The following is a 24,255-nucleotide window of genomic DNA, read 5'->3' on the forward strand; positions in this document are numbered from 1 at the left end:
GAGCAGCCTGTGCGCTCGGCTTCCCGCCCTCTGGTGGTTTGCTCCGTAGACAGCCGTACCGGGCCGCTGCCCGGGGCCCCGATCCCCCTGCCCCGGGGGCCCCCCGATCCCCCTGCCCCGGGGGGCCCTCCCATCCCCCGGCCCTGCCCGGGACTCCCCATCCCCCGGCCCTGCCCGGGGCCTGCCGCAGCCCGCCGCGTGCCTCCCGCCATCTCCTCCCTGAGGCGGGACCGTGCCGCGGGATGAAGAGGTTTTTCGGGTTCGGGAGGAAGAAGAAGGGGCGGCCGGCAGCGTCCGGCAGCTCCGCCAAGCCCTTCCCCACCGGTGCCTACGAGCTCCGGCTGAAGGACCTGGGCAAGCTGCACCGTGCGGCCGCCCGTGGCGACCTGGGTCAGGGGCGGCAGAGACTGAAGAAATGCGGCATCGACGAGCGGGACGCGGCGGAGCGGTAAGCGGCGGGGGGCAGCAGCGGCCAGGGGGGTGCTGGGGGGGGGGGGGGGGGGGTTGCGGGCAGCGCCGGGACCCGCAGGTGCAGCTCAAGGGCGCTGGGAGCGAACGGCAGCATCGCTGCGGGGAGCCTCAGCCTGGGCGGGGAGCCAGGCCTGTGCTGCCAGGAGCCCTTGGAGTCGGCCGAGCATCCCCCGTCTTGCCCCGGCCCCCTCCGTGCCCTCGTTCCCGGGGGTGTTGCCTTGCCTGGGGGCGCAGGAGCGGCAGGGGGCCGGCAGCAGCCTGGCCAGGGCGGGTTGCAGAAGGAGCCTCAGGGCCATTCTCCAGGCAGGCTTGGAAGGCAGAGTGCATGCACCTCGGAGGCCTCAGCGTGCGGGGTTAGTAGTTGAGCTGAGCAAGCTGCACTGCCTCAGCTGGGAGTAAAAGAGGGGTAAGCACTGCGTTTAGGAAAGGGTAAATGTGCTGTGTGTTGGTGCTGTGTGGACGGTTGCCTGATGTGCCTTTTGTGACTGTGATGTTGCAGCCAAAGCAACATCAGTCTGATTTTAGGTGGCAATTACTTTGCTGTTTGCTCTGTGGCCTTGGTACAGCTAATTAGTGCCTTGGTTTGGAAGATCTGGGCAGTGCCATGCAGAGGAAGCTGCTACTTCTGGCAGGTGTTAGGATGTGTGCTTTTGAGTCAAGCACAGCAAGTACTTGGCAGTTATATCTTAGGGAGAAGCCCTGGGCTGCAGCATAGCTCCTCATGATCCACCGTAAGCCTAAGGGAATCAGCTGAAGTTTTTGGGTCTTGGATGTGTCGAGCTGTTAATGCCTTTTCTGAAAAGACTGAGTCAAAACATCCATGACATTCAGAGGAGATGCTGGTTTAATCAGAGTACTTCAGCATCCTGGGCTGTCTTTTCTGAAGACTGGACTTTTGCCAGCCAGCTAGCTTATTGCCCTGAAAACACCTGAAACTGTCTAGATTTGTAGGAAGGCAATGAAGAGTGCAGTCAGTCAGCACGTGGGCTGTGTGCCTGAGTGTTGCCAGCCAGTATTAGTTTATGCAGCTGGAGGTGGGGGATGCCATTTAAGGTGGCTTGAGTGCACTTTTGTGCATAATTCAGCTGCCAGAGTCAAGGTGCCCGATGGCATTTATGGAAATAGTTCGGAACGTTTCTCTCTTTTTCTTCTTACTGCTTACTGATTCAGTCATCAGTGAGTCACCAGCTCTTAGCAGGCCCTGGTATGAAATTTCACTAGTTTTTGCGTTTCAAGTTCATCTTGTCTAGAAAGCTTTTTTTCCTCTGAAGGGTTTCCTTCTGTGTGCCAGGCAATTATCAGTGTTATAACAGGACAAATACAGTCACAAACTGTAAAAAAACAAGCCGGGGGCGGGGGGGGGAGAGGGAGGGAAGAAAGAAAAGGCAGCACACTATGATGAGCACTGTGGTGGTTTTGCCGTGATAGTGCCCAGTGCTGAACAGCAAGGCTGAGAGCAATTCGGTGGACAGAGCCTGCCTACTTGCTGCAGCCACTGCCCTCTGTACCAGCCATGGGGGTTGCAAGGCCACCTGTGCCCTCTTAGTGCTTGTGGGTGTGATGTGTGTTGTGAGTGACCACCAGATGCAGTTGCGTTTCAGGGCTTCGTGTTGGAAGACTTGGTATCATTGGAAACAGAGGTGAAGAATAGGAAATAATGCAAAGTAACGGCAAAAATGTGTGCATTGGTTGTATGAATATCTCAGTTTTGCTGCTCAGGATTTCCAAAAGCAAAATCCTGCACCAGGAACATGGCAAGGATCACACCAACAGGTTCCTTCCATAAAGTGGGTCCTGTAGCCCATAAGACCTCCCGAAAGTGTGCTTGATACAGCATCAGTTAGGAGCAGGCAGCTTTCAGAGGTGGTCTAGCCAAACCTTCAGCCTCACTGACAGAGACGGGCAAAAGTCAGCACAGAGTTGGAAGCACTGTAGGCACAATGCCAGCTAGTCATGGATCCTGGGTCAGAGCTCATCGCTAAGGGAGATTTACCCTGTCAGCTGCCTGTCAGACTGAACTCCAGCACTTTCATTGCTTGGCTTGTAGCTGCTGGGTTGTCGGCTCAAGGGCCATTCAAAGTGCGTACTGCCAACCTGCTGTTTCCCAGTGGGGTTGTTTCGTGGCTGCTCAGGCATCAGCAGTTCTCCTCTACTCTATAGGTGATCAGCGTAGCAGCAACAGGAACAGAATCTGGGCAGTGTCCCCAGGGCTGGGTGGCAGAAGAACTTCGGTGTTACTGGAGGCCTCTTGCAGGGACAGGCAACCCTGAACACTGGTGTTCTCTGCCAGCCTGTTCCCTGAAGTGGATCTTCTGTGGAGCACAGCAGGCCTTGCTCCAAGCAGAGCCGTCTCCTGTTGACAGACTGAGAGGCTTGGTTGAGGAGGACAGCAACAAGTCCACAAGTTTTCTGAAGGCTTTTCTGTTTGCAGAGCTGATAGTGACTACTTCACGTCTGTCATGCTTCCTAGTGGTTGGTAGTAGCAGCTTTCAGAGGATTGTGGACTCCTTCATAACCAGTCCTGGTTAGCTTTCAGATAATCTTAGTCAGTCATTTCTTCAGAGATGAAGAATCCTGCATGTTTCCATGGAAATTTCTCAAAAAGTGGTGGTAGTTGCTCTTGAGCTACTCCTCTGTCAGTGCTCCAGTCTGTTCCCTGTCTGTAGCAAGACATTACAAATTCTTTGAAGTTTTCTGTATTTCTCTCATCCTCATCTTTGTTGCAGTGGAGGAGGATGTCAGCTGCCCTGTAACAAGTATCTGTGTTACAGATTACTGTGTTTCTGCATCACCTGCCACTGCATTTGTGTACCTCTCCCTTTCCATTCCCACTTAGCCAGGGAGCTGTTGTGCTCCGGTCTCAGCAAGGTACCAAAACAATTGCAAGGCTAGTTGAGCTTTCCTAAATACAGAGAAGGACCTACCTGCAGCGATGTGGTTCAGAACCAGTGCTGGTGTTCCCCTCAGTTCTTGAGGAACTGTGGGATTGTTACTGCATCACCTTCAAGGGAGGAAGGTCCCAGCTGTTTTCTAGCTTGTCTTCTGCTCTGTTGGGACAGGTGTCCTGCAGAGCAGCAGGTGCTTTGCCTTTGCACAGCATGAAGCTTGTGCTGATTTGTGCCTCTGATTTAGGGGGAAACACATGCAAGGACTTTCTGGGCAATTTCTTTCAATATAAGTAGGCTGGTTAATTGACATCAGACCTAAGATGTTCTGTGGTTTGAAGGAGGGTTTTTTTGGGGTGCTTTTTTTTTTTTTTTTTTTTTTTTTTTTTTTCCTCTGGCAAGGCTTTAACTTGAAGAAAAGAGTTTCATTTTCTTATGCTGGTCATGTATTATGGAAACACAGTATTCCCTCCCTGGAGAGGACTTCCTCTGTAGTAGGCTTATTATGACTATCGTAGTTATACATATCTGAAGGATCAGGTATTACTTTCCTGTACTCAGGATTACAGTGTTCTGCTGTCTGGTTTGCTGCATGTTATGGGGGGCACTTTGGTGCAAGTGAGTACTTGGTTTTGTTGCAGTAGTAAGCAAGCTAGAGAAAAAGCAGAAATCCTCGAAGTGCAGGGAAATGCTAATACTCTTTATATAAAGCCCATCTACATCTCTGATACTTCTGGCACATGAATAATTATAGAACTTAGAGGGTTGCTTGCCATAGTTCTCAGATTCCCAAGCTTTTTTGCTGTGCCACAGGTGTAGTCCTGCTGGAGGCAGTGACCAGCGCCTGGGCACAGGAATCTGTGCAGATTAAGTTCTAGAGTGAAGGAAATGGCACCTTACTAAGCAGATGCTGTGGAGGGGTTTTGCTGGCCAGTCTCGGGTGTTTGGTGCGCAACTGCTGTTACTGGTAACAGAGTGAGAAATCATTTCTTAAGCTTGCTTTGTGCAAAGTGAAACTTGTGGTTATATCAATTTATCAGAGCCTGCAATTATTTCTCTAGTTGTCTGTTTGTGCTAATTTAATATGTTTAATTTTTAGGACACCTCTGCATCTTGCTTCTGCAAATGGCCATGTGAATGTTGTTACATATCTCGTAGAAAACAAGTGTAAACTAAATCTTACTGACAGTGATAACAGATCGCCGCTGATGAAGGTATGTGGAATATGTTATGCTCTTTCAAGTAGGGCTTGTCAACTGTGCATTAAATGAGAGGTGGCTGGTAGGATTCTTTACACAGCTCTGCGTAGAAGCATGCATCTGGTAATCAGCGTGGAATAGGCATATGTTAGCTCAGCTTTGAAGGTGCTCTTATTTTCCAGCATTGGGAAGCTGGGGCAATTGTAACAGAGCGCTGGAAGCTCTTCCTTTTTTGCGTGTTGTTCCCAGGCAGTACAGTGCCAGCAAGAAGAATGTGTAGCTATTCTGCTAGAACACGGTGCCAACCCACATCTGGCAGATGCTGACGGCAACACTGCCCTTCACCTTGCTGTCCGATCTCCTAATACAGCTGTAGCGGGGCTGTTACTTGAGCATAATGCCAATATTGATGCTCGGAATAAGGTAAATTTTTGTGTTTGTTGAAGAAGTTCTTTCAAAAAGTTGTATTAGTATTTCTCTGGTAGGGTGTTTTTTGTTTTTTTTTACTTTTATTTTTAAATTTATCTGCCCTTTCAGGAGGGAAACACTCCGCTTATTCTTGCTATCTCTGAACATCATGAAGATATAGCAGAGTTTCTTCTGCAGAAAGGAGCTGATGTGCATGCTCGAGATCACTGTGAAAGGTGAGTGGTTTGTCAAAACTCTGCATGGGTCTCTTTAGTATTCTTTAGGTTGGATTAATCAGAGGCATGAGAGTGAGCTCTGAAAAAAACCCCGGGGAGCCACATAGCAGCTATTTCTGTGTGACTTGTGAAAGCACATCTGCACTTGGCTGTTGTCATACCTCAGTGGGTGCTTTCCTCGTTGAGGATTACAAGAAGGCGTTGTCTGTGGTGGCCCTTCTGGCAGGAAACATGCTGTTAGCTCAGCAGCACTACCTCAGTTTGTAAAAACCATCTCCTGCATAGTGGCATAGTTTGTGTGTGAGTGTTGTCTATGTGGAAGCTTTGTCTGAAGATTGAAGGTTTGGTTGTTTTGACTCCCTCTTGCATTTTATGGTTGCTCTTAATATTTAATGAAAACTGCGTTTTCTTTTGCTCATTCAGTAATGAGGAAAGTAGTTTTTGAGAGCAAATAGGAATAAAAATAATTACAGTGTCTGTGTCAAATGATCTACTTCATAACATATTTTTGGTGTTTCAGAACCCCACTTATGACTGCAGCATCTGGTGGACAGCTTAATTTAATAAAAGTTCTTTTTCGATATGGTGCTGATCTTTTCCATAAAGACACTAACGGATGGACAGCTGAGGATTATGCTGTTACTCATGGATATTCTAGGTAAATTTTGACTTTATTGTTAGAATAGGTTGTCAGTTGTCAGTGTGGCTTTTGAATGTTTTTGGTAATAGCAGCAAGGTTTAATGGTGTGTTGAAAGCTGTCCTGAAGCTGTGCTCAGTGGCGTCTTCTGATACGTATCGTTCCCTGTGTCTAGTATTAATCTGGATGTTGAAGAAAATTTCCGCCCCGAATTGTCTGTAGATGTCAAGTTTTGACGCTAAGCTTGCACCTGCCCAATACAAACTCTAAAACATGTCTGTATCCTACAGTTACCCAGAGGTAGAACGTGGCAAACTGAAATGCATGTCAGTCCTCTCCTCAGACCAGCACCATTGTCCTTACTGACTTCCACTACAATGAGCAGGAACTACCAGCCTTTTGTTTCAGAGATCTAACATATCCCTTTTGTTAAAGTCTTAAGCAGTTTCACTCCTCTTATGGATAGCTTTGTACCTGTGCGTATCCCTTCTCTGGGGTGGTTATGTGTGCTTAACAGCTAAGCTGAAAATATTGTGCCGAGCTGGAGCTAATAGCTTCGTAGGTGTGGATATGCACCTCTAGAGTGAACATGACTGTAGTGAATATTGAAGTATGTAGTAGTCGTGCAGTAAGTTCTGTATGTATTACTTGTATGCATTCACTGAGAGTATATGAATTCATACGGCTATGAATACGTCGTGTAGGGTGGATAAGTGGCTGTTAACTGTTCTATTAAACTGTATAAGCAAGTATGTGGTTGTTTTTACCAAATATGTTTCTTCTCTTTCCCTATATAGTCTTTGTAAACAACTGGTGGAATACGCATTCCGGGGAGACAGAGACGAAGGTGGTGCACAAGGCGACACAGTACCTGGCATTCCTCACCGGGCCAGAGCTGCTGGCTTGACGTTGGGTGCACCTGCTGTGGACAGAGGAGGTAGGATCTTTAATCACGCAGGAGCCCACGAGGAAAATCACTGTGGCCTTTTCTTTAGGGGGTTTGTGTTGTCAGCGCTCACTGTGTTCGCCGTTGACTTTAGTGGAGGCATCAGGTGGGGTAGCGCAAGAAGCTTTGTGAATACGCTGACTTGTTGCTGGTTGGAGGTGCTTCTTGTCAGGGGTGAAGGCAGCTGCGGTTTGTGTGCTACGGGCCCACGTACCGGGTTGTTGCGTTCTGCCTGCCAGATTGCCCATCTGTATAGGTTTTCATACAGAGAGAGAAGGGGGAGAGGGAAGGAACTAGGTGAGAGTGGTTTTGGTTTTGGGGTGTGTACTTGTACCTGTAGATGGCCATTCAGATTGTGAAAATGAATTGCAAAAGCAGTAGGTTCGTCCTGAGTAGTTGTTCATCTTCCTGTAGCTGGGAAGCAACAGATGAGTTAGCAGGGCCGTACATGTCTTGTTGATTTCCACTGAGTTTGTGCAGTGGTGTTTTAATATTAATAGTTTCACCTGCACTAAGCTGCCTTTAGTGAGTTGTCTTATTTCTCAGCATCAGTTACGATTGTTTCTGTGTAGGTGCTGTAGAGACATACTTAGGAAAAATCGTCTTGGAAAAGTCACTTTGTTAGAAACAATAATGCAACTTCTGTGTGTACTGTATCTTCATGGACATAGTTTGATTCCAGTAAAAATAAAAACCACTTCTACTTCCAGTAATTTTATGAAATAAACATTTAAAAGTCCATATTAACTTGTGATCCAGAAAAACAATTGAATTGCCTTGTTATCAAAAAAATTAGCTCCTTCAGTGAGTTCATTTTAAATTAAAAAAAACCAAAACAAACAACTCCTTAATTTTTAAGATCCAGTCTATGCTTATGAGCTCATATAGCCCTAGAGGAATCTTAGAAAACTAATCTTTTAATATAGATCGAACTTCTTGTACTTTACATCTCAGGCCCTACAGTGGGAAGTTCTATCCTTTCTGGTTTTTTTAAGGGTGTTACATCAGAACTTTGTGGCAAATGGGCAGCAGACAGTGTTCAAACACAGTTTATTACTCCTTTTTTAAATACGTCGTGAAATATGAGCAAAACATGGGATATTTTTCTGAGTTCACTTTTCCCAGATAGGGGAATTTAATTTAGAGCCAAACTTTGTTCCTTTGACTTAGGAATAGTTATTTTGATCTAGTCAGCGATGTGTAAAGTTTCTTGATAGACTGAAGGAAGATGCAGAGGTTTTTATATTTTATTTTATTTTTGGAAAGCACATGGTACAGGTAGTTTAATCAACAAAATGTTGCTTTTACCCAAACAGCACTCTGTGGCTGTCTCCTGTGCACATAGATAATTGCTGTGGTACCACATTGTGATGACTGACAGGCCTGGGTTATTTTAAAATATGTGGCTTGAAGAATAATACTGTTGTGTGATTCCAAAATTAATATGCCCTCAGGGAAACATGGGTTCTTGAACCAAGTAATTTGCTCAGTTCCTTGAAGACGGTAATACTACTAGCATAAGTCCACAATGTTATGGGAAATCCTCACTTGAAGAGGCCTAGTAAGTGTGAAGAGCATATTTATGTGGGTTAAGGACTTGGGAGGAGAAAGAGTGTGCTGTGGTCTCAAACGGTTTATAGTAGGGCTTGTTTTCCTTGAGTGGTACGAATCTTTTTCTCCTTGTGCTCAGTCTCCTGGAAAATGACCCCGGCCTGTTGAGTGAGAGGGATTAGTAGCATGCAGGGAGCACTTGGTGGCATTGATTCTGCAGTCTCTTGCTTGCACACACAAAGGGCAGGTCCTGCATCCTGAGTCCCTTTGACAGGCTGCAGTGAAAGCTTTGAAGCCCCTGTTAGAGGAGAAGCTCAACTGATCGTGAGACAACGGAGGAATACCCACTTTGAATTCTTTGTTTTAATCTTGCTCTTCATTCCTGTTTTTCTGGGATTTTCAATGTAGTCCTTCCTCCTTTTGCTGCTACTTTTGCACTTGTTGAACATTGTTCAAAATATTCGCCTCTAGTGAGCAAGTCGGTATATTTAAGAAGTTGGCTCATGCTTATTTGAGTGTTTACTTTTTGTCAGAACATGAACCTTTTTGTTGATTACAGACAGACTTGCAAAAACCTCCAAATGAATGGCTTCCACCTCTAGCATATCGAATGACAGACTTTTCAGATTTGAAGTTGGAATTTCTTTGGCAAAAAGTAATTATGTATTTTTTCTAAAAGCGAGGGTTCAGATTTCTAGTATGTCTTCAGTGGCAGCTTTTTTTAGCTGCTGCACTGCATATTGGTGTACTGTTCCTACAGAAACCATTGGTTTTTCATCATAGAGCTCTTGGAAAAGAAACGAGTGCTTCAGTGTGCTTTATATCTGCTGTATCGCCTTTTAAGAAAACTGAGAAATGGAGAAGGAATGAGAAACAATCTTGAGGTCCTTTTTTTAACTCTTACATGTGTATTTTTGATAGGAGTCCTCTTGCCACATCCATTCCATGTATTTGTGGTAACATCAATATAAGCAGGACGCCCTGTTGCTCTGAGGCAAATGTTATGGCCTTGTCACACAGACATTTGGTGTTGGGTAGCTGCAATAACAGAACCACACCATTCATTGATATAAAAAATAAAATTTTACTAAGTAGGATGGGTAGAGCAGGCGGATGGTGATTTATATTCTAAAGCTTCTGTTCCACAACACATAGACACGTGTACACACACAAGCACACATGCATGACACTCACACCAGTCAGTGCACCCGTTCTGGTCCAGTTGTGGCCTGCCCTATAGCCCTGGGGGAACAGGGTATTCACTCTGACTGCTTGTCATGCCTGCGTTCTGGCTGGTGGCATAGCTTCTCTATGTGAACAGTTCAGCATGGTCAAATCAACATATGCAGGGCTTTTACCTTCAGACTGAGGTAGGAGGGGGCTGTGTTTGCATCCGGCACCATCTGACACAACTGGCTAGCGTATCTCCAAAGTTTGTTGGCACCTACAGATTTTTGGGATGCTTAGACGGAGGGATTTTAAGTGTGCCGTATGTATAAAACACTCTACAAATACGAAGGAATTGCATTGGCAGTCAGTGCTGGGCAAGGACTAGTCAAGCTGAGAGAAATTCAAAGTTGGCAGTACAGTAAACTGCCAAGAGTCTGTTTCAGTGTTTCAAAATATTGGAATATAGGTATTTTACAATGGAGCAAGTAAATTAAGTTACACTGTTTGACACTGTCCCTTAAGAGTAGAGTTCTGTAGGTTGTGATAGGTTTGGCTTCTACTTCTTGTAACTGTAGAGTAGGCTGATGGTCACAGTACATTCTCCCATTGCTACAGCTTTGTTAATGTACTGGTTATGTTTTCCAAATTTCTGGGAATTCACATGTATTCTGGTGCCCTTGTTCGGTCTGTCCTTGACACGCCTTTCCCTAAATGGATATAGGAATGCCACAATCTCCTAGCCAGACATCAAGAACAGGAAAACCAAAGAAAGGTATTCTATACAGTAGCATTTCAACTGTGAAACATGTTGTGTGATGTACAAATACTAACACACCTGTGATGTTTATTATCTTGGAGGTCTCTATTCTGATGGTTTTGGTTTTATAAATCAGGTTTGAGAGCAGGCTTTGGGCGCTTTTTGTTTGCGTGTTTTGCACGGGTCCTTTATTACTGGATTGAGTGATTGCTTTGTGTCATTAGTGATAGTAAATAATATTTAAAAAAAAAATGCTCTTCTGTTACTCCACAATGAAAATGGACTTCAATTAAAGTAGAAACAAGTGATCCCTAGATAGTACTTTTCTAGATCCCATTTCTACAGTAGGGCATCAAGATCTGTCTGAAAACTATCTCATAAACTTTCTCTCTTGCTTTTTAAAGGAGAATGGGAACTGGTTTTGATCATTGCTTAAAGTTACTATCCATGGAAAGCAAAAGTTCAGATAACTTACTCAACACGATATGCCCTTTGTTTTCTTTTCCTTTTAATGATTTTGTCTAAGACCTTGGTTTGGCTGTCATCATACAACTTTATGGAAGGCCACCAATCTCCTATTTATAAGCAAGTTCATTTTGTGATGATAGTGAACGAGAACTAATTATCGAGGACTTGAGGAATGCTGAAATAGATACGATGTGGAGGCTCTATTTGTTTTTCTCCTTTCTGTCCTGGGAATTGAAGAGGCCTTTTATTTCTACTTAGTTGTTGGTAATTGAGAGGTTTTCGCCCTCTTCAGGCTGGATTCCTAGAGTTCAGATTTCTTTAGTACATCAGTGGTGTGCTAGAGTGCGCTGTCGTTGAGTTTGCAACATGTGCATCTGGGCCACGCTGCCATTCGGAGGGATCTTGACAAGCTGGGTAAATGGACTGTCAGGCCTGTCTTAACAGAATTCAACAAGGGCAGATGCCAAGTCCTGCACATGGAAAGGAACAACCGTTTGCTACAGCACGTGCTGGAGCTGCCTGACTGGAGAGCTGCTTTGCTGGGAATAGCCAGAGGGTCTTGGCAGAAAGTGAGCTGAGAATGAGCCAGCAGGGTGCCCTGCCGGCTGAGAAGGTTAACGGTGTCCTGGGCTGTATGAAGAGCAGCATAGCCAGGGGACTGAGGAAGGGGATTGTACGCTGCTACCTGGCAGTCCCTGGGTTGTGTCCAGCTCCCTGGGTATAATTTTGAGCCCCCAGTGCAAGAGAGAGTGGTCTTTCATCCGTGAGCGAGTTCAGTGGAGGGCCATCAAACTTTGCCAGGAGCAGGGCTACTTGCCTTTTGGGAGAGACTGGGGGAACTGGGCTTGTTCAGTGTAGAGAAGAGATGACTTTGAAGGGGACCCAGCAGCAGCTTCCAGTACGTGTAAGGAGAAGACAGAGACAGGTGCCTCCCAGTGGTGCGTCACATGAAGCAAAGGTACAAGAGGCATAAATGGAAACAAGAGAATTTCTAATGGAATGTGGGCAGCTTCACCATGGTGAGAACAGTAAAACGGAGAGGTTGTGCAGTCTCCCTCCTTGAATGGTTCAAGATCAGAGTGGAAAAAGCCCTTTGAGCCTCATCTGACCTCAGAGCTGAGTCTGCTTTGAGGAGGCGGTTGGCTGAGAGACTTGCCGAGGTCCCTTGTGACCTGATTTATCCTGTGATCCTGTGTGCAAGTTGCTGTCTTAACATGGATGAAAGCTTGGAGCGTAGTATAGATTGCCCTGGTTACGCCTGTCTTGCCTGTTGAATACCCTTTTTGGTGCAGCGTAGAGAACTGCTGGGGATTTTTCTGCCTGAGGATAGGCATTAGGTCTTGGTTATGCTTTTTGATGTTTTTTACCTTTTCAGGATAACCTGTAAGTGGGTAGAGCACCAGCTAGTATAGTATATAAACCAGTAAAATCTCTGTCAACAGTGTGTGCTTGTGTGTGCAGTATGAGTACTTCAGCAGTTCATTTATTTACTGTCTTGCTAAAGCACCAGTATTTTGTTAACTGTTTATTAACGTAGTATATTCATGCTATGCTGGGTTTTTTTAGTTTAGAGGTAGTTCTTAAACTTTTAGGTATAAAAGTTCAAAGGAGATAAAGCTCTAGTCTTTTTTGTTTTGTCAATTCAGTGTGACTTGAAAAAGCAGTTGTTTGGAAATGCATGCATTCATTCATGCTGTCTTACATTAAGTTGACTCCCCAAAATTTCATTCTGTTATGACATGTAGAGTTGTCCAGGTTAAATGTTGGTATGTGCTGGTTGATTTTTGGCATGCCAAATCTAATTTCAACATGTCAATTAATGTTTGAAGAGCAATAGACGACTTGTCGCAAGGAGACTCAATCAGGTAAGACTTTAAACATACCCAGCACATACCTGAGGAATGATTGGAGAGACACAGTACTCATTTTGCTTTACTTTTTAAGAAGCTTGGAGAAAGAGGGGAGCGATGTCAGTTGGCATACTTCTGAGGAAGAACTGGATTTTTCTCCCAAGGTATGGTGTATTTACAGTAAATGTCCTATAAAAATAAGTGATCTGAAGGCAAGTTTTCTGGGGGATTGAAAGAAACTACAGTTCTAGCCAATATTGTTTTCTCCTTAGAAGCAGTCTCTGACCTGCCAGCCTTTCTTTTGCTGTGAGTTTTTCCTAAAAGACCTGTAGCTGTGGCAGAGCACGCAGTAGATTTGTGGTTTGAGGCAAAAGAGCCATAGGCGACGAGATAAACCACCACAGTTTTGTTTGTTCTTGGTCATTTGAGTCAGATTTTAAGTTTATAAGTTACTAATATAACCTGTTCTGTTCTTCCCCAAACACTGTTAATGTTTCCTGTAAATTTCGTGATAGAATCCTAACTGATAACGGGCACTTTTTAATGAAGAGGTACTGAAATCCTTCATCACGTAGTTCTCCTTTCCTCCTCGTCAGGTTACTCAAGAGTGCTCAGCGGATGAGTTACTCAAATGGGTCATCTTTTTTTCTTCTGTTGAGGTGGCATTCTGTGCTTGCACGTAATCTCACACTGCATGTTTTCCCTCCTTTTTTTTTTTTTTTTTTTTGAATGCTTAGGCAGTATTCTTTTTGTCAGCTACAAGCTCTCAGGCCTGCTTTTTTTGCTAGTGTTCTGAAGAATTATTAACTTCTGCAGTGATGTCTGGAGCATCTGTTCTGTTGCTCTGGGATTCTGCAGCGATGAGGAACTGGTGTTCTAGTTCAACCTACTCTGCAATACTGGAGGTGCAAGCATGTTTAGTTTTAACATGATTTCATTTTCTTGCACTGATTTAAATATAAATTATGCATTTTTTGGGCATGTTTTTGAAATGTAAGGATATTCTGGTAAGTGTACTTGCAGGGACTAATCAATGCATTAAACCTAGGGTTCTTAACAGTTACTTCCCTTGTGCACACTTGCAAGTAAGCATCCAGAAGCTGCGATCTTAAATATAACTGAATTTTACTGAAGTACTACAAATATTAAACCCAGATTTTTAAAACTGCTATGCATGTAACCATAGTTGTGGAAACATTTTTCAGAAGGGTGCCTGCATGGTATTTTGGGGGTGAAATACTCACTGAATTGCATATGTGAGGAGTGTTTTTGTAGTTAGAAGTATAGGATGGAGCCAACACCTGACCACTATCAAAAGGACAGCCTGATTACATTTAGTGTTCAAGGTTTGATGTGACCAAAGGATTTGTTGTTGTCGTTAGTGTTCTGAAAGAAAATAATCATTTATTTACAGAAGCTGCAGAAGCCAAATTTGACATTGTTAATGAATGTTTCCCAGCAGTTCAGGAAAAACAGTAAGCTATTTGGAACAGATTGCATAGTATACTAATGTTTAAAAAACTACTTAGCAAATCTACTTTTATATAATTCTTTTCCTATAGTAAATGAGAAAAGTAGCATTTTGAAAACACAGCACTTAGGCATTTCAGAAAACATAAGTCATGTTGTTAAAATGAAGGTATTATCCCCTCCTAAGCCTTTGTCCCTGCCCAAGTCCTTTCTCCATCCTGCCCATCCTTGACTTGGTTCCTTTTCCAGACATTCCCAGATTACTCCATTAATCTGGTAACGTGCCTGTTGCCATTTCCATAACTCCTTTTGTTGTTTTGACATAACTGCCATGTCTCCAAAGACGGTGAATAATGAAGTATCTTGCAAGTCGGTACCAAAGCAAACTGTCTTTCAAAATCTAAATAATTTGCAAGATAAACAAGAAAGTTGGAACAAGAAAAGCACGATTCAGGCGAAGTTTCGCAGAAATGATGACTCCCTTTTTGCAGAATCTAAGATGACAGACTGGAAAAAAGAGACACCTCAGCTTCTCTCAGATAGTTGTGGTCTTAAGGAGGAAAAGTCAAGCTTCAGTAATGGCTTTGAAAGTGATAATAGTTCTTTGTCAGCAGGAAAAAACCCAAGGCTTGAAAGTCAAAGACCAAACTCTGTCTTTCTTGAACATGTGGATGATGAAGATACAGAAGAAGAGCAATGTGAAGTAGATAATAAAGTCTGTGAAGCCCTGAAACAAGAAAGTGAACACTTGTGCTTGAATAGGCATGAAGAAAATGTAAGAGCAGCATTTCACTCAGGCACCAAAGTAAGTTATATAAGGATGATTCAATCACAAAGGTATTTTCTAAGGGTGATAAAGGTAAGAACCAAAAGGTAAACTGGATTTCTGTTAATATTTCATGTATATCCATCTTTTGATCATCCTTTTTTTATATTAGAAAATGCCTTTACTCCCAACCAAAGCAGTTTCTTAGGTATAAGAATAATATTGGGCAGTATTTTCAATATTTTTTTATTGGTTGCAGTGGTTTTGCAGGAAAACAAATAGGCAGTATAATTTTTCTGAAATAAATTCAGTTTTTCTCAGTTGTATGTACGGTTTTTATCTGTCAAGATTTATTGCCATTTAGTAAAATACCTGGTGTGATGGCTGAAAGTGAGGAACCAAAAAGTTTGAATAAGATTGAGAGCAGGAAGTTAGTGATTTTCCTGGAGCAAAGTAGAGGAAAAGGAGCGTGTTCCAAAACAATGTAACTGAAATGAAAGCTAGAGTTAGGCTGACATGAAGAATTGCTTCTCCGGAGCTTTGCAGAGCCAGGGCTAATGACTTAGGGCTAATGTCATTGCTGTCTCCTCAGAGATTCCCATGGAAAAACTGAAGGCCTTGTAAAACAAAGCTCAACAAAGTTGACATCTTGTCCCTTTGCCGAGCCAGCAGCTTCCCCTTAACAGAATCCCTGGACATAAACGTATATACAGTGGAATCTAAACAGTGGCATCAAACGTCCCGCCAGACACCACATCTGTCCCTAAAATCCTTCCCCCCAAAAACCCTGAAAGACTTCCCTTGACACCCTCCTCCATCCCAGGCTGTTCCTGAAATCATCCCCCACCTCCCCACCCTGGCCCTAAAACATTTCCCCCAGACCCGGGTCCAGCCCTGAAGTCCCTCCCCCACCCTCGGTCCAGCCCTAAAATCCTTCCCCCAACCTCCCCCCCCCCCCCCCCCCCCCCGGGTCCTTCCCTAAAGGCCTCCATCAAACCCCGTGTCCGTCCCTAAAACCCTTCCCCCAGACTCCCCACTCTGTTCTCTAAATAACACACACTCCCTCACCCACCCACCCACCCCCCGGTTTGTTAATACACGCGCCCCCACCTGCCTCCACCTCCCCCACCCCCCATACACCCACTCCCACAAACACACATCCTTGCCCCACACCCCACCCCCACACACCCCGGTCCATCCCTAAACACCTTCATCGATTCCCACCCGTCCGTCCCTAAACCCCTTCCCCCTGCCCCCGTCCCTCTGTCCCTGGCATGGCCCAACTGCCCAGCACCACCAGACCACTCTGGCCCAAACACCATAAGGCCATGGTTCCCACCTGACAATAGCAAGTCGAGGAACATTTTTTTTTTTCCTAAATAGAGAGAGTTTTACTTCGTACGCTGCTGACTACGCCGAATTATGTTTTGCTGGCTGACTGGATACACGGCAAAGCTGAACTCCAGATCAAATATAATCAAATCTATCAAGTATATCAAATAATGGAATATATCAAATGCAGTTTCTTGTATTGCAATGAAAGAAAATAGCTTGCCATATGATAAAAGGAACCAGTGGCAGTTACTGTGAGCGATATGATAAAGGAGCAATAGGAGCGAAGCACCAAATTGTCACTGCAAAGCCTTAACGAGACTAAGGAAAGGAGACATCACCAATTCCAACCCCAACATCACACAGGACCACCCTTTATCTGGGAGCGCCCTTGCAGCCGGCACCAGCAGTCTCTCGGGAACTGGGAAATTCCCCTGGAGAAGGTGCCAGAAAGGAATCCTCTTGCTGCTTCTCAACCTGCCCTGGCAGACATATGACGCACATCATAAAAGTTCTGCTCCCTGCTTTCTGTGGTGAAAAATTGACCAAAAGCTTTTGCACTCATGCAGAGCCAAAAAAACACATTTTGGGAAAGCGCAGCATGGCTCCCCTGGAGAAGGTGCCAGGAAGGAATTCTCTTGCTGCTTCTCACCCTGCCCTGGCAGACATGTGAGGCACAGCACAAACATTCTGCTCCCTGCTCTCTGGGGTGAGAAAATTGACACAGCACATTTGCAATAATACACGGATTTGGACACCCAGTCATTCCATTCATAATAGGGGGGATCTAGGTGGAATAGACCTTTCCATTTTCTTTCTTCAACGATTTCCTGACTTGATGGTCTCCTTCCCTCCTTCAGGTGCCCACCTTTTCTAGTTAGTCAGACTAGATGTCTTTCTCAACACAAACAGAGCATTGCCATTTATTTATTTATTTATTAAGACCTTGTGCTGTTTCACAGGTGCAGCAGCTGTTTCTTGGCTTTCTCCACACCCTGGGCTGGGCCCCTGATGGTCACGGTGTCACTGCCAGAGCCCTTGGTGGGGAAGTGGATGTGGACTCCACCACAGTCCTCCACGATGGAGCGGACGAAGCGGCCTTTGGCACCAATGAGGGAACTGTGCCGTTTGGAAGGAATAGAGACCTCCACCTCTGTGCTGTTGGCCTAAGGGAGGACAGTACCAGCCTCTTGAGTCAAGCTGCAGAAATGTGTTTGCACCCACTCTGCTTACCCTCTAACTCCCACCTTGCTAGGAGCTTTATAGAGCTGGAAGAAATGCCTGAGCAGAGGGCTTGGAGACTGGCTACTCCTGACAGGAGCAGTCACAGACTTTGGTTTACGAGTCAAGAACAGACCGACACATTTGTCTCCACCCTGCCCTCACCCATTACAACCACGTCTGTATCTGTGTCTTCTAGCAACATTGTCAAGTCCCTCAACCGCAAAAGGCCAGTCGCTTCACTTACCAGCTCCTTCTGGATGGCAAGAATCCTGTGGCGAGCAGCCTCACAGTTTGCTCTCTTGCCTGTGATAACAATTGTCTCCGAGTTGCTGTTCTTTGCTGGGAGATCAATTTTGGTGTTGCTTTCTTTACGGATCTGCCACAAAGGGAAAAAAAAAAATCATCTCAGAAGTGTCCCATGTCAGAAGAAAAGCCCTTGCAGGCTATATTGGACATCACCAATGAGCAGGAGAGAGCATCCAGTGGGATTTTGCTGCAGGCAGTGATCATCACGAGCACTTGAGTTAGGAACAATATCTCACCTTCTTGATGTTGGCACCTCCTTTCCCTACGATGTTCTTGTGGAAATGTTTGCAGATGGGGACAGAAATAGAAAAGCTGTTTTCAACCTAAGGGAGAAAGGAAGGGAGAACTGAAGATTACACTGTCGTGGCAACTGAGGCCCGACTTCAGGAACTCTGATAAACAAGCTTTTGAAAATAGGCTTAGACCCAAGGAAGTTCTCTATACGAGAGGCTTGTAAGAATAAACAAAGGCAAGTACGTTCCCCTATAGCCTTCACATAACAGGTACTACCCCCCTGCCTCCATTCAGCCAAAACAGCGCCGACAGCTCCCTCCTCTTGAGGTGCTTTAGCTCTACCCAAGCCAGTAGAGCTCTGCTTTGCCCCAGGGTTATCCAGGCACATAGGAGGGAAAAAGCACTTCTGCTATTCAGCAGAGCACAAGCATTCCTCTGCTTTGAGAAGAGAGCATTGTGCTCATGAAACACTGAAAAGACTTACTTATATGCCTCTCCAGCTATAACAAAGACAATCCTTCCTTCTCTGCACCAAAAAAAATAATGTTGACTTTTCAAGAATGCTATGGATGAGTTTCATAACCAAGGGGTGTCATCCACCTGCCACACAATTTGTCTTCTGCAACTTCGATTAAGCATGTCAAGACATCCTATGGATGTGATAAACACCTCATCACCTCTGCTCTGTTGCCCCTTCTTCCCCCAGTTTCTTACTGGAACTAGTAACTCCAGCTCACCAGTTCCTTGACCATGGCTTCAATCTGTTCCTGAGCCACATGCACATCTTCTGTAGGCCCTTCCAAAGTGATGTTATCCTCTCCTCCAGTGAATTTGATGTGAACCTTGAGGTGAAAGACAATGAATCTCTTAAGAATTTGCCAAGATCCAAGCCAGGCCAATGCTCTTGGTCAGGCCTACACCATCGATCCCTGCCACTAAGAGATGCGCCTCTTCCCAAAAAGCCCAAACAAAATCCCCACAATTTCCCAAGTCAGTAACTTAACGATGTTGGCCATATGGCAGTGCCTAGAGCCCAAGGCTCTGGTGCTGTCCCGGTTTCTGCAAGGGCTTTGGAGAAGTTTACTCATCTAGCCTTTATCTAGATACCGTCTAACTCACCAGGGAGAAGCCTTGCTGCACTCGGCATTTCCAGGTATCCTACTACATCAGTTCTCAAAACAGCACCACATAAAGCTTCCTTGGAAGGGCTCAACCCATGACAATAACATAGGATGAGCAGTGTTTGCAGCAGTAAAAGAGAGGGTTCCCTTGAACAGCAAAGATCTGTGTCATTTCCCCCTGGGTTTACCCACGCTAGAATACACCTCTGTCTCCCGTGACGAGTGATCTGGACCAAACCTTTTTCTACGCCGGGGGTGCTAAGCTAATCAGCTCATGCATACCTTTGGCATCTGCTGAGTTATTTTGGCCAGGTTCTGTCCTTTCTTTCCAATAATGAAACGATGAAGCCAAGAGGGGGCAGAGACCGAGGAGACGGTAAAACTGTTGGCCTGAGAGACAGAAAAACAGAGAAGCTGTTTGATGGACAAACTGGAAGAGGCCTTCACACCAATTCAGTTCCAATTCCCATGCTGCACCTCCGGTATTGACTTCTAAGCTGCACCTCTAATGGCCCAAGAGAGCGCACCCCCGCTACAGCCGTCAGTGCTCACAAATGTATCTTCATGGGACCTTCAAAGGAGGCCTAGCCCATCTTGTCAGTACCTTTGCATAGACTTCAGTCAATGCTTGCCCCAGTTTTTCAGGCTCGCCTCGCAGTATCAGCGTCTCCGAGCTACTGTCAATGGGTGGGATCTCGACAGAGACTCCAGTCTTCTCCAAGATCTCCTGCAGGGAATTCCCCTTGGGGCCGATGACATACTTGTGCTGGGACTTCTTCACCTCCACTGCAATAGTAGTAGTCTTCTTTTTCTGTAGGGGCAGAGACACTGAGGCGTCAATCACAAGGGGGCGGGGAAGGACAAGAGCGACAGGAAGAGGCACAAGATGCAGTCAGACTCTGCACCCAGCAAAGAGCAAAGCCAAGCTGAGCACAGTGGCTCGGCAGTACCCTAGCACCCCTTGGGCCCCTGCCTACAGAAAGCCTTGTGCTCAAAAATTCACAGGGGAAGTACATACAAAACTAGCATGCTGGATCAAGCTCCCTGGGACACGGCATGGAAGAGACCACACGCACACACAGGCCTCTCGTTGTCGTCCCCCCCGGCCCCCCGTTGGACAGCAGGGTTCAACTCCCAGCCGTCTCCCAGGCAGTGCTGTGATGCAACACTGTGCAGGCTATAAGCCGATTGTTGAAATCCAGACCGGTACAAATACAGACCTAACCACGAGGAAAAACAGCCCAGCAACCCACAACAAGGATATTCACAGCAGCGTTGGCTGTGGGAAATAAACTGGAGTGACATTCGCTCTTCAGCAACTTCTACTTAGGTAGCAACTTTGATACTGTCAGCTGGCCACCGCTGTAGACTTCACACTTCTTTCCTTCCTTAGTAGCCCCGGTGTGAACAAGAGCCAGGGGAGCTCTTGGTGGTCTGCCAATTCCCACGGTACAGAAAAGCAAGAAATCTGTCACCTCCCGGATAGTATCAGCCCAGCTCCCACTCTGCCGAGTGAGGAAACGGTAGGATTCGGGGTCATGTACTGCAAGGGCTGCTGAGCCAGATGCAACGGAGGGATGCACAAAAGTAGAACAAGAAGGGAAGAGTGCCTAGGAGCAGGTGCCAGGGGAAGGTGGGAAGCTTTATGGACCATCCGTACCTTCTCCTCATAGATCTTCTTCACTCGAGCCACAGCCTGGGCTAGTTGCTCCTTTTCTCCGGTGAAGACTATCTCGGTCTTGTTGACACTGGGTGGAGGAATGTTGATGCGCGTCCCTGTGTCCTGCATGAGCTCCCTCACCAGCTTGTTGTAAGGGCCAGCAATGAAAGGGTGGTACACTTTCTCCACGTCCAGCCGCTCCACGGCACGCTTATCCTGGAAGAGCCCACAACAGACCTTGGTGGGAACTGCCCTCTATATTACGGTCTCTGCCAGGCACAGCTAAGTTCCCAGGGGTGTCCTGCCTGACACTCTGGCCCAAGCAACCTTCTCAGTTGGCGGGCTTGTAGATCTCCACCTCTTTCAATCTACAAATACGGTTGCTGCTGCTGCTCCTTGTTTACGATATTCACCCCTGTGATCTCCTGCCTTATCTCAGCTGGCACCTAAGATGTGTCGCTTCAACTATCAAATGCTTGTTTTGGCTTCAGAGGTGGACAAAACGCAGCACAAGAAGTTTCAGGACCTGGCAGCGGTGCTCACACAGCCAGCGAGTGGCACAGCATACGTCTCCGTTCAGGCTAACGTTAGCCAGTGACTGTAGCCACGGTGGCTGCAAACTCCGACTACACCACGGGGAAGCAAAATGGCTGAGCAGCCAATGCCATGAGAGAGATCACAGTACTGAGGTACCTGCTCAGCGGAGATAAGCAGGATCTCGTGCCGGGCCTTCTCAATCCCTTCTTTAGTGCCGCTGATCTTGATCTGGTTGCTGGGGTCATCTGGGCGGGGGACCTGCATTTTGGTTGCAGTTTTGAGCTTCAGGTCCTGCAGCTTCTCACCCTTCTTTCCAATGACAAAACGGTGGTGCTCCTTGGGGATGGCAACTGTTGCCGAAGCCTGCAGCAGAAGAACCAAGCATCTGTGAAAAGCCTTGCCTGCACTGGCAGATCCACAGGAACAGAGCCAGGGAAAGCAAGGTAGACGCCGCTCAGTGGTACTGCTCCTCAGAGCAAACACAACGCCTTCCCAGCACACTCTGTCTGAGGGCTGACACTGTACCAGTTGATCTACAGCGCCTCCGTGCCAGGAGTATAGACCCCACCTTTCCCTCAAAACCCTTCTGTTTGCACAGGAGCGGTACCCTGAATTAGCAAAGGCCTTCCGACACAGACGAGGAGGTGCCTCTCCTCCAGTGTAAGACACCAGACAACAACTGAGATGACAGCGCACAGCTGGAGTTTATCTGAACTCTGACACCTGCTGCCAAGGCTACAGAGAACAAGACATACAGTATGACTCCTAGGAAAGAGAAATTCAACACCAGAAACCTACTGCAGGAGGCAGGCAGCTAGCAGATGCTCACTGCTACTTAAGTGCTAAGGTGTCTTCAAGTGTAGCACGTGCTGCTCCTGGGACTGCTTCTAGAAGGCCCCACATGCAAAAGGGGTCCTTCTCAATCTACCATTAAAGGGCTGGTCTATACAAGGGCTTCCTGACTTCTTCCCTTCTCACTGAGTTTGTACAGGTCTGGTAGCTGATGGCTGCTATCGTGCTCCTGGTCCCTGTGATTAGGTAACCACTAACAGCAATCAGACAATGAACATTCAAGCTATAATGGAAAAATGAAAGATGAAGAAAAGATCACTCGGTGTGACTTTTCAGCTCTGTGTTCCTGTCCTGAAGCCAGCCAAGCCTAAGAGAAGCTGGAATACAGACACACCTTCCCGACCTGGGGCCCGGGCAGTAGGAGGTATATTTGAGAACAGTGGCTCATGGATCTGTGGCGGCACGACCTGAACTGATTTTTCAGATGCACATTGTGGATGTAGGGTTTCGTTCCTTTCTCTTTCCTCTGGCAGGGTATGACACAGGGGCTGAACAGCACTAAGCAGACATGGTATTAACATCGCATTACCTACCTTTGGCATTATACTTTAAAACACACTGCAACACCTGGCTGCGATACATCCTAACAAGAGCTACCACCTTGACTATGAGCTCGAGAACCTTAAGGTAAGAGATCAAAACCTAGAGGACTGAAGCAACCGAAACAACAGGGTTGTGGCTCCTTACCAGTGTGCCTTGAGCTACACAAGGCAGAACCCTGACCCGAAGCTTTTGGCTTTTGGCAGGACTTCCTTTTCTCTACTTTTCTTTCTCCCAGCCTTCCACGTTCTCCTCTGAAGGGCTTCGGGAAAAGCACAGTCCCGTTCTCACACACTACTAGCTTTGTGTGTGAGGCTCCTGCACCCCTCCAGCACCAGCACCTCAGCACAGAGTCACTGGTTGCAACTCAAATGTTCCGGAGATTGCAGACTCCACGCTTCATGCAACACCGCGGCCTGTAATTACCTTGGAACCCTATTTTAAGCCTCATTCCCATTCCAAATTGCCAATTGGGTGCTTTGAAAACGTATGGCAAAGCTGAATTAGTCATGTGAAAACACACCTCTTTGGCTTACAAGCACACGGGCCCAAGGGTCTCAAAGCATTTGCGAGTCTTGGGGAAGAGCAAAGATGAAGGCAGAAACAGTTAGATGCCCTCACCTGAGTCTGCAGTCGAGCGACAATCTGCTTCCGAGCCTTCGTGACTGCTTCCGGCTTGCCAGAGACCACGATCGAAAGGCCCTGGTCCTTTGCGAGAGACAGCTCCAGGTGAGCTCCCGTCTTCTGCATGATGTCAAGGCAGATCTTGGCCTGCTTGCTTTCTCCCAACTGATCCATGTCCTTGTATTTCCTCTCCTCCAGTGGCACATGGAACACCTGCTCAGCCACGGGACAGACACAAGCAGGGCACAGCAAGGTGTCAGTGTGCTTTTGATTGTCAGTGCCTCCCTCTGCAATCCTCCCTTCAGGCCTGTTCCAGCTGTCTGTGCAACAGGCATGCAGAGCTTTGTCTGGGCAGTTTTCAACACATCCCTCCCCCTCCAGAGCCGTCCTAGCATTCAGCCGCAGTCTTCCTTGTGCCCCAGGGCAAAGGACAGCAAAGAGGCAGTTACTCTGGCACACTAAGGGATTTCATACTCCAGGGAAAGCTTCGCTTCACCTACTTTTTGGAGGGATGAAAAGCAGGGAGATAAGACACCCACTCCCACCAACCTGAGTGATGACAGAAGCCTTTATTGGCCGGATTTTGCTCCAGGGCCCAGCAGGTTCCCGGGCAGCTTCCAAGGATGGTGCTTTCTCAGGGAGCGCAGGGAAGGCGTCCTCGTAGGTGGGAGGATCCTTCTCTTCTTCCGAGTTTAAAGCTGTTACTGGGGTGAAGCAAACAAGGCCAATGAGATGCTCTCCCCACAGAAACGCCCCCATTCATAGGCAGTGCAACTCTATTGAGGCATCATCAAAGAGGGACAACAAAGGACTTGTGCACTACTGTTCACCCTGCTACAGTTATGCTTGTGGAGAGCAGCCGAGTCTGGAGCTCAGCTGAGCTCAGCACAGCACAGACTGCAGTAGGTGCCGCTATGGATGCAGGAAGCAACCGTGCAAGTGAATGGTGGCAGCAAACACAGCACATTATCGCCAGCTTTGTTGAGAGGAGCTTCATCAGGGGACAACAG

At 46.5% G+C, this 24,255-nt stretch overlaps 2 protein-coding genes across 12 annotated transcripts; one reads left to right on the forward strand and one right to left on the reverse strand.

The window, feature by feature from the left end:
- LOC121082312 (putative ankyrin repeat domain-containing protein 20A5) lies at positions 1–15,452 on the forward strand. Of its 11 annotated transcripts, none has more exons than XM_040581651.1 (11): positions 1–448; positions 4,456–4,570; positions 4,805–4,978; positions 5,093–5,199; positions 5,720–5,857; positions 6,635–6,774; positions 10,226–10,276; positions 12,561–12,594; positions 12,674–12,743; positions 13,994–14,054; positions 14,661–15,452. In XM_040581651.1, the coding sequence occupies exons 1-11, from the start codon at positions 243–245 to the stop codon at positions 14,924–14,926; spliced, it is 1,362 nt and encodes a 453-aa protein (XP_040437585.1). In that variant the 5' UTR covers positions 1–242; the 3' UTR covers positions 14,927–15,452. The 11 variants fall into 11 exon arrangements, with proteins under 11 accessions (XP_040437585.1, XP_040437586.1, XP_040437588.1 ...); XM_040581652.1 differs by having other exon boundaries at positions 14,664–15,452; XM_040581654.1 differs by having other exon boundaries at positions 12,677–12,743.
- Positions 15,453–17,068: 1,616 nt separating this feature from the next.
- On the reverse strand, positions 17,069–22,623 carry LOC121082303 (vigilin-like). The gene is made up of 9 exons (XM_040581643.1): positions 22,615–22,623; positions 21,386–21,592; positions 20,693–20,908; positions 19,637–19,843; positions 19,315–19,422; positions 18,632–18,753; positions 17,914–17,989; positions 17,616–17,747; positions 17,069–17,313 (listed from the first exon to the last, which is right to left on the reverse strand). The coding sequence occupies exons 1-9, from the start codon at positions 22,621–22,623 to the stop codon at positions 17,104–17,106; spliced, it is 1,287 nt and encodes a 428-aa protein (XP_040437577.1). The 3' UTR covers positions 17,069–17,103.
- Positions 22,624–24,255: the final 1,632 nt, after the last annotated feature.

This window comes from Falco naumanni, unplaced genomic scaffold, assembly GCF_017639655.2.
Source record: "Falco naumanni isolate bFalNau1 unplaced genomic scaffold, bFalNau1.pat scaffold_67_arrow_pat_ctg1, whole genome shotgun sequence".
Taxonomy (NCBI): Eukaryota; Metazoa; Chordata; class Aves; order Falconiformes; family Falconidae; genus Falco; species Falco naumanni.

Bases quoted from the DNA above. Each gene is read 5' to 3' on its own strand.
- LOC121082312 (XM_040581651.1), top strand. From the start codon at position 243: ATGAAGAGGTTTTTCGGGTTCGGGAGGAAGAAGAAGGGGCGGCCGGCA. The intron at 449-4,455 runs GTAAGCGGCGGG...TTTAATTTTTAG, and splicing joins GAGCGGGACGCGGCGGAGCG to GACACCTCTGCATCTTGCTT. The intron at 14,055-14,660 runs GTAAGCTATTTG...GTTCTTTGTCAG, and splicing joins CCAGCAGTTCAGGAAAAACA to CAGGAAAAAACCCAAGGCTT.
- LOC121082303 (XM_040581643.1), bottom strand. The intron at 19,844-20,692 runs GTACGGATGGTC...CTGCCCCTACAG, and splicing joins AGAAGATCTATGAGGAGAAG to AAAAAGAAGACTACTACTAT. The intron at 17,990-18,631 runs GTTCCAGTAAGA...GGTTGAAAACAG, and splicing joins CTGGTGAGCTGGAGTTACTA to CTTTTCTATTTCTGTCCCCA.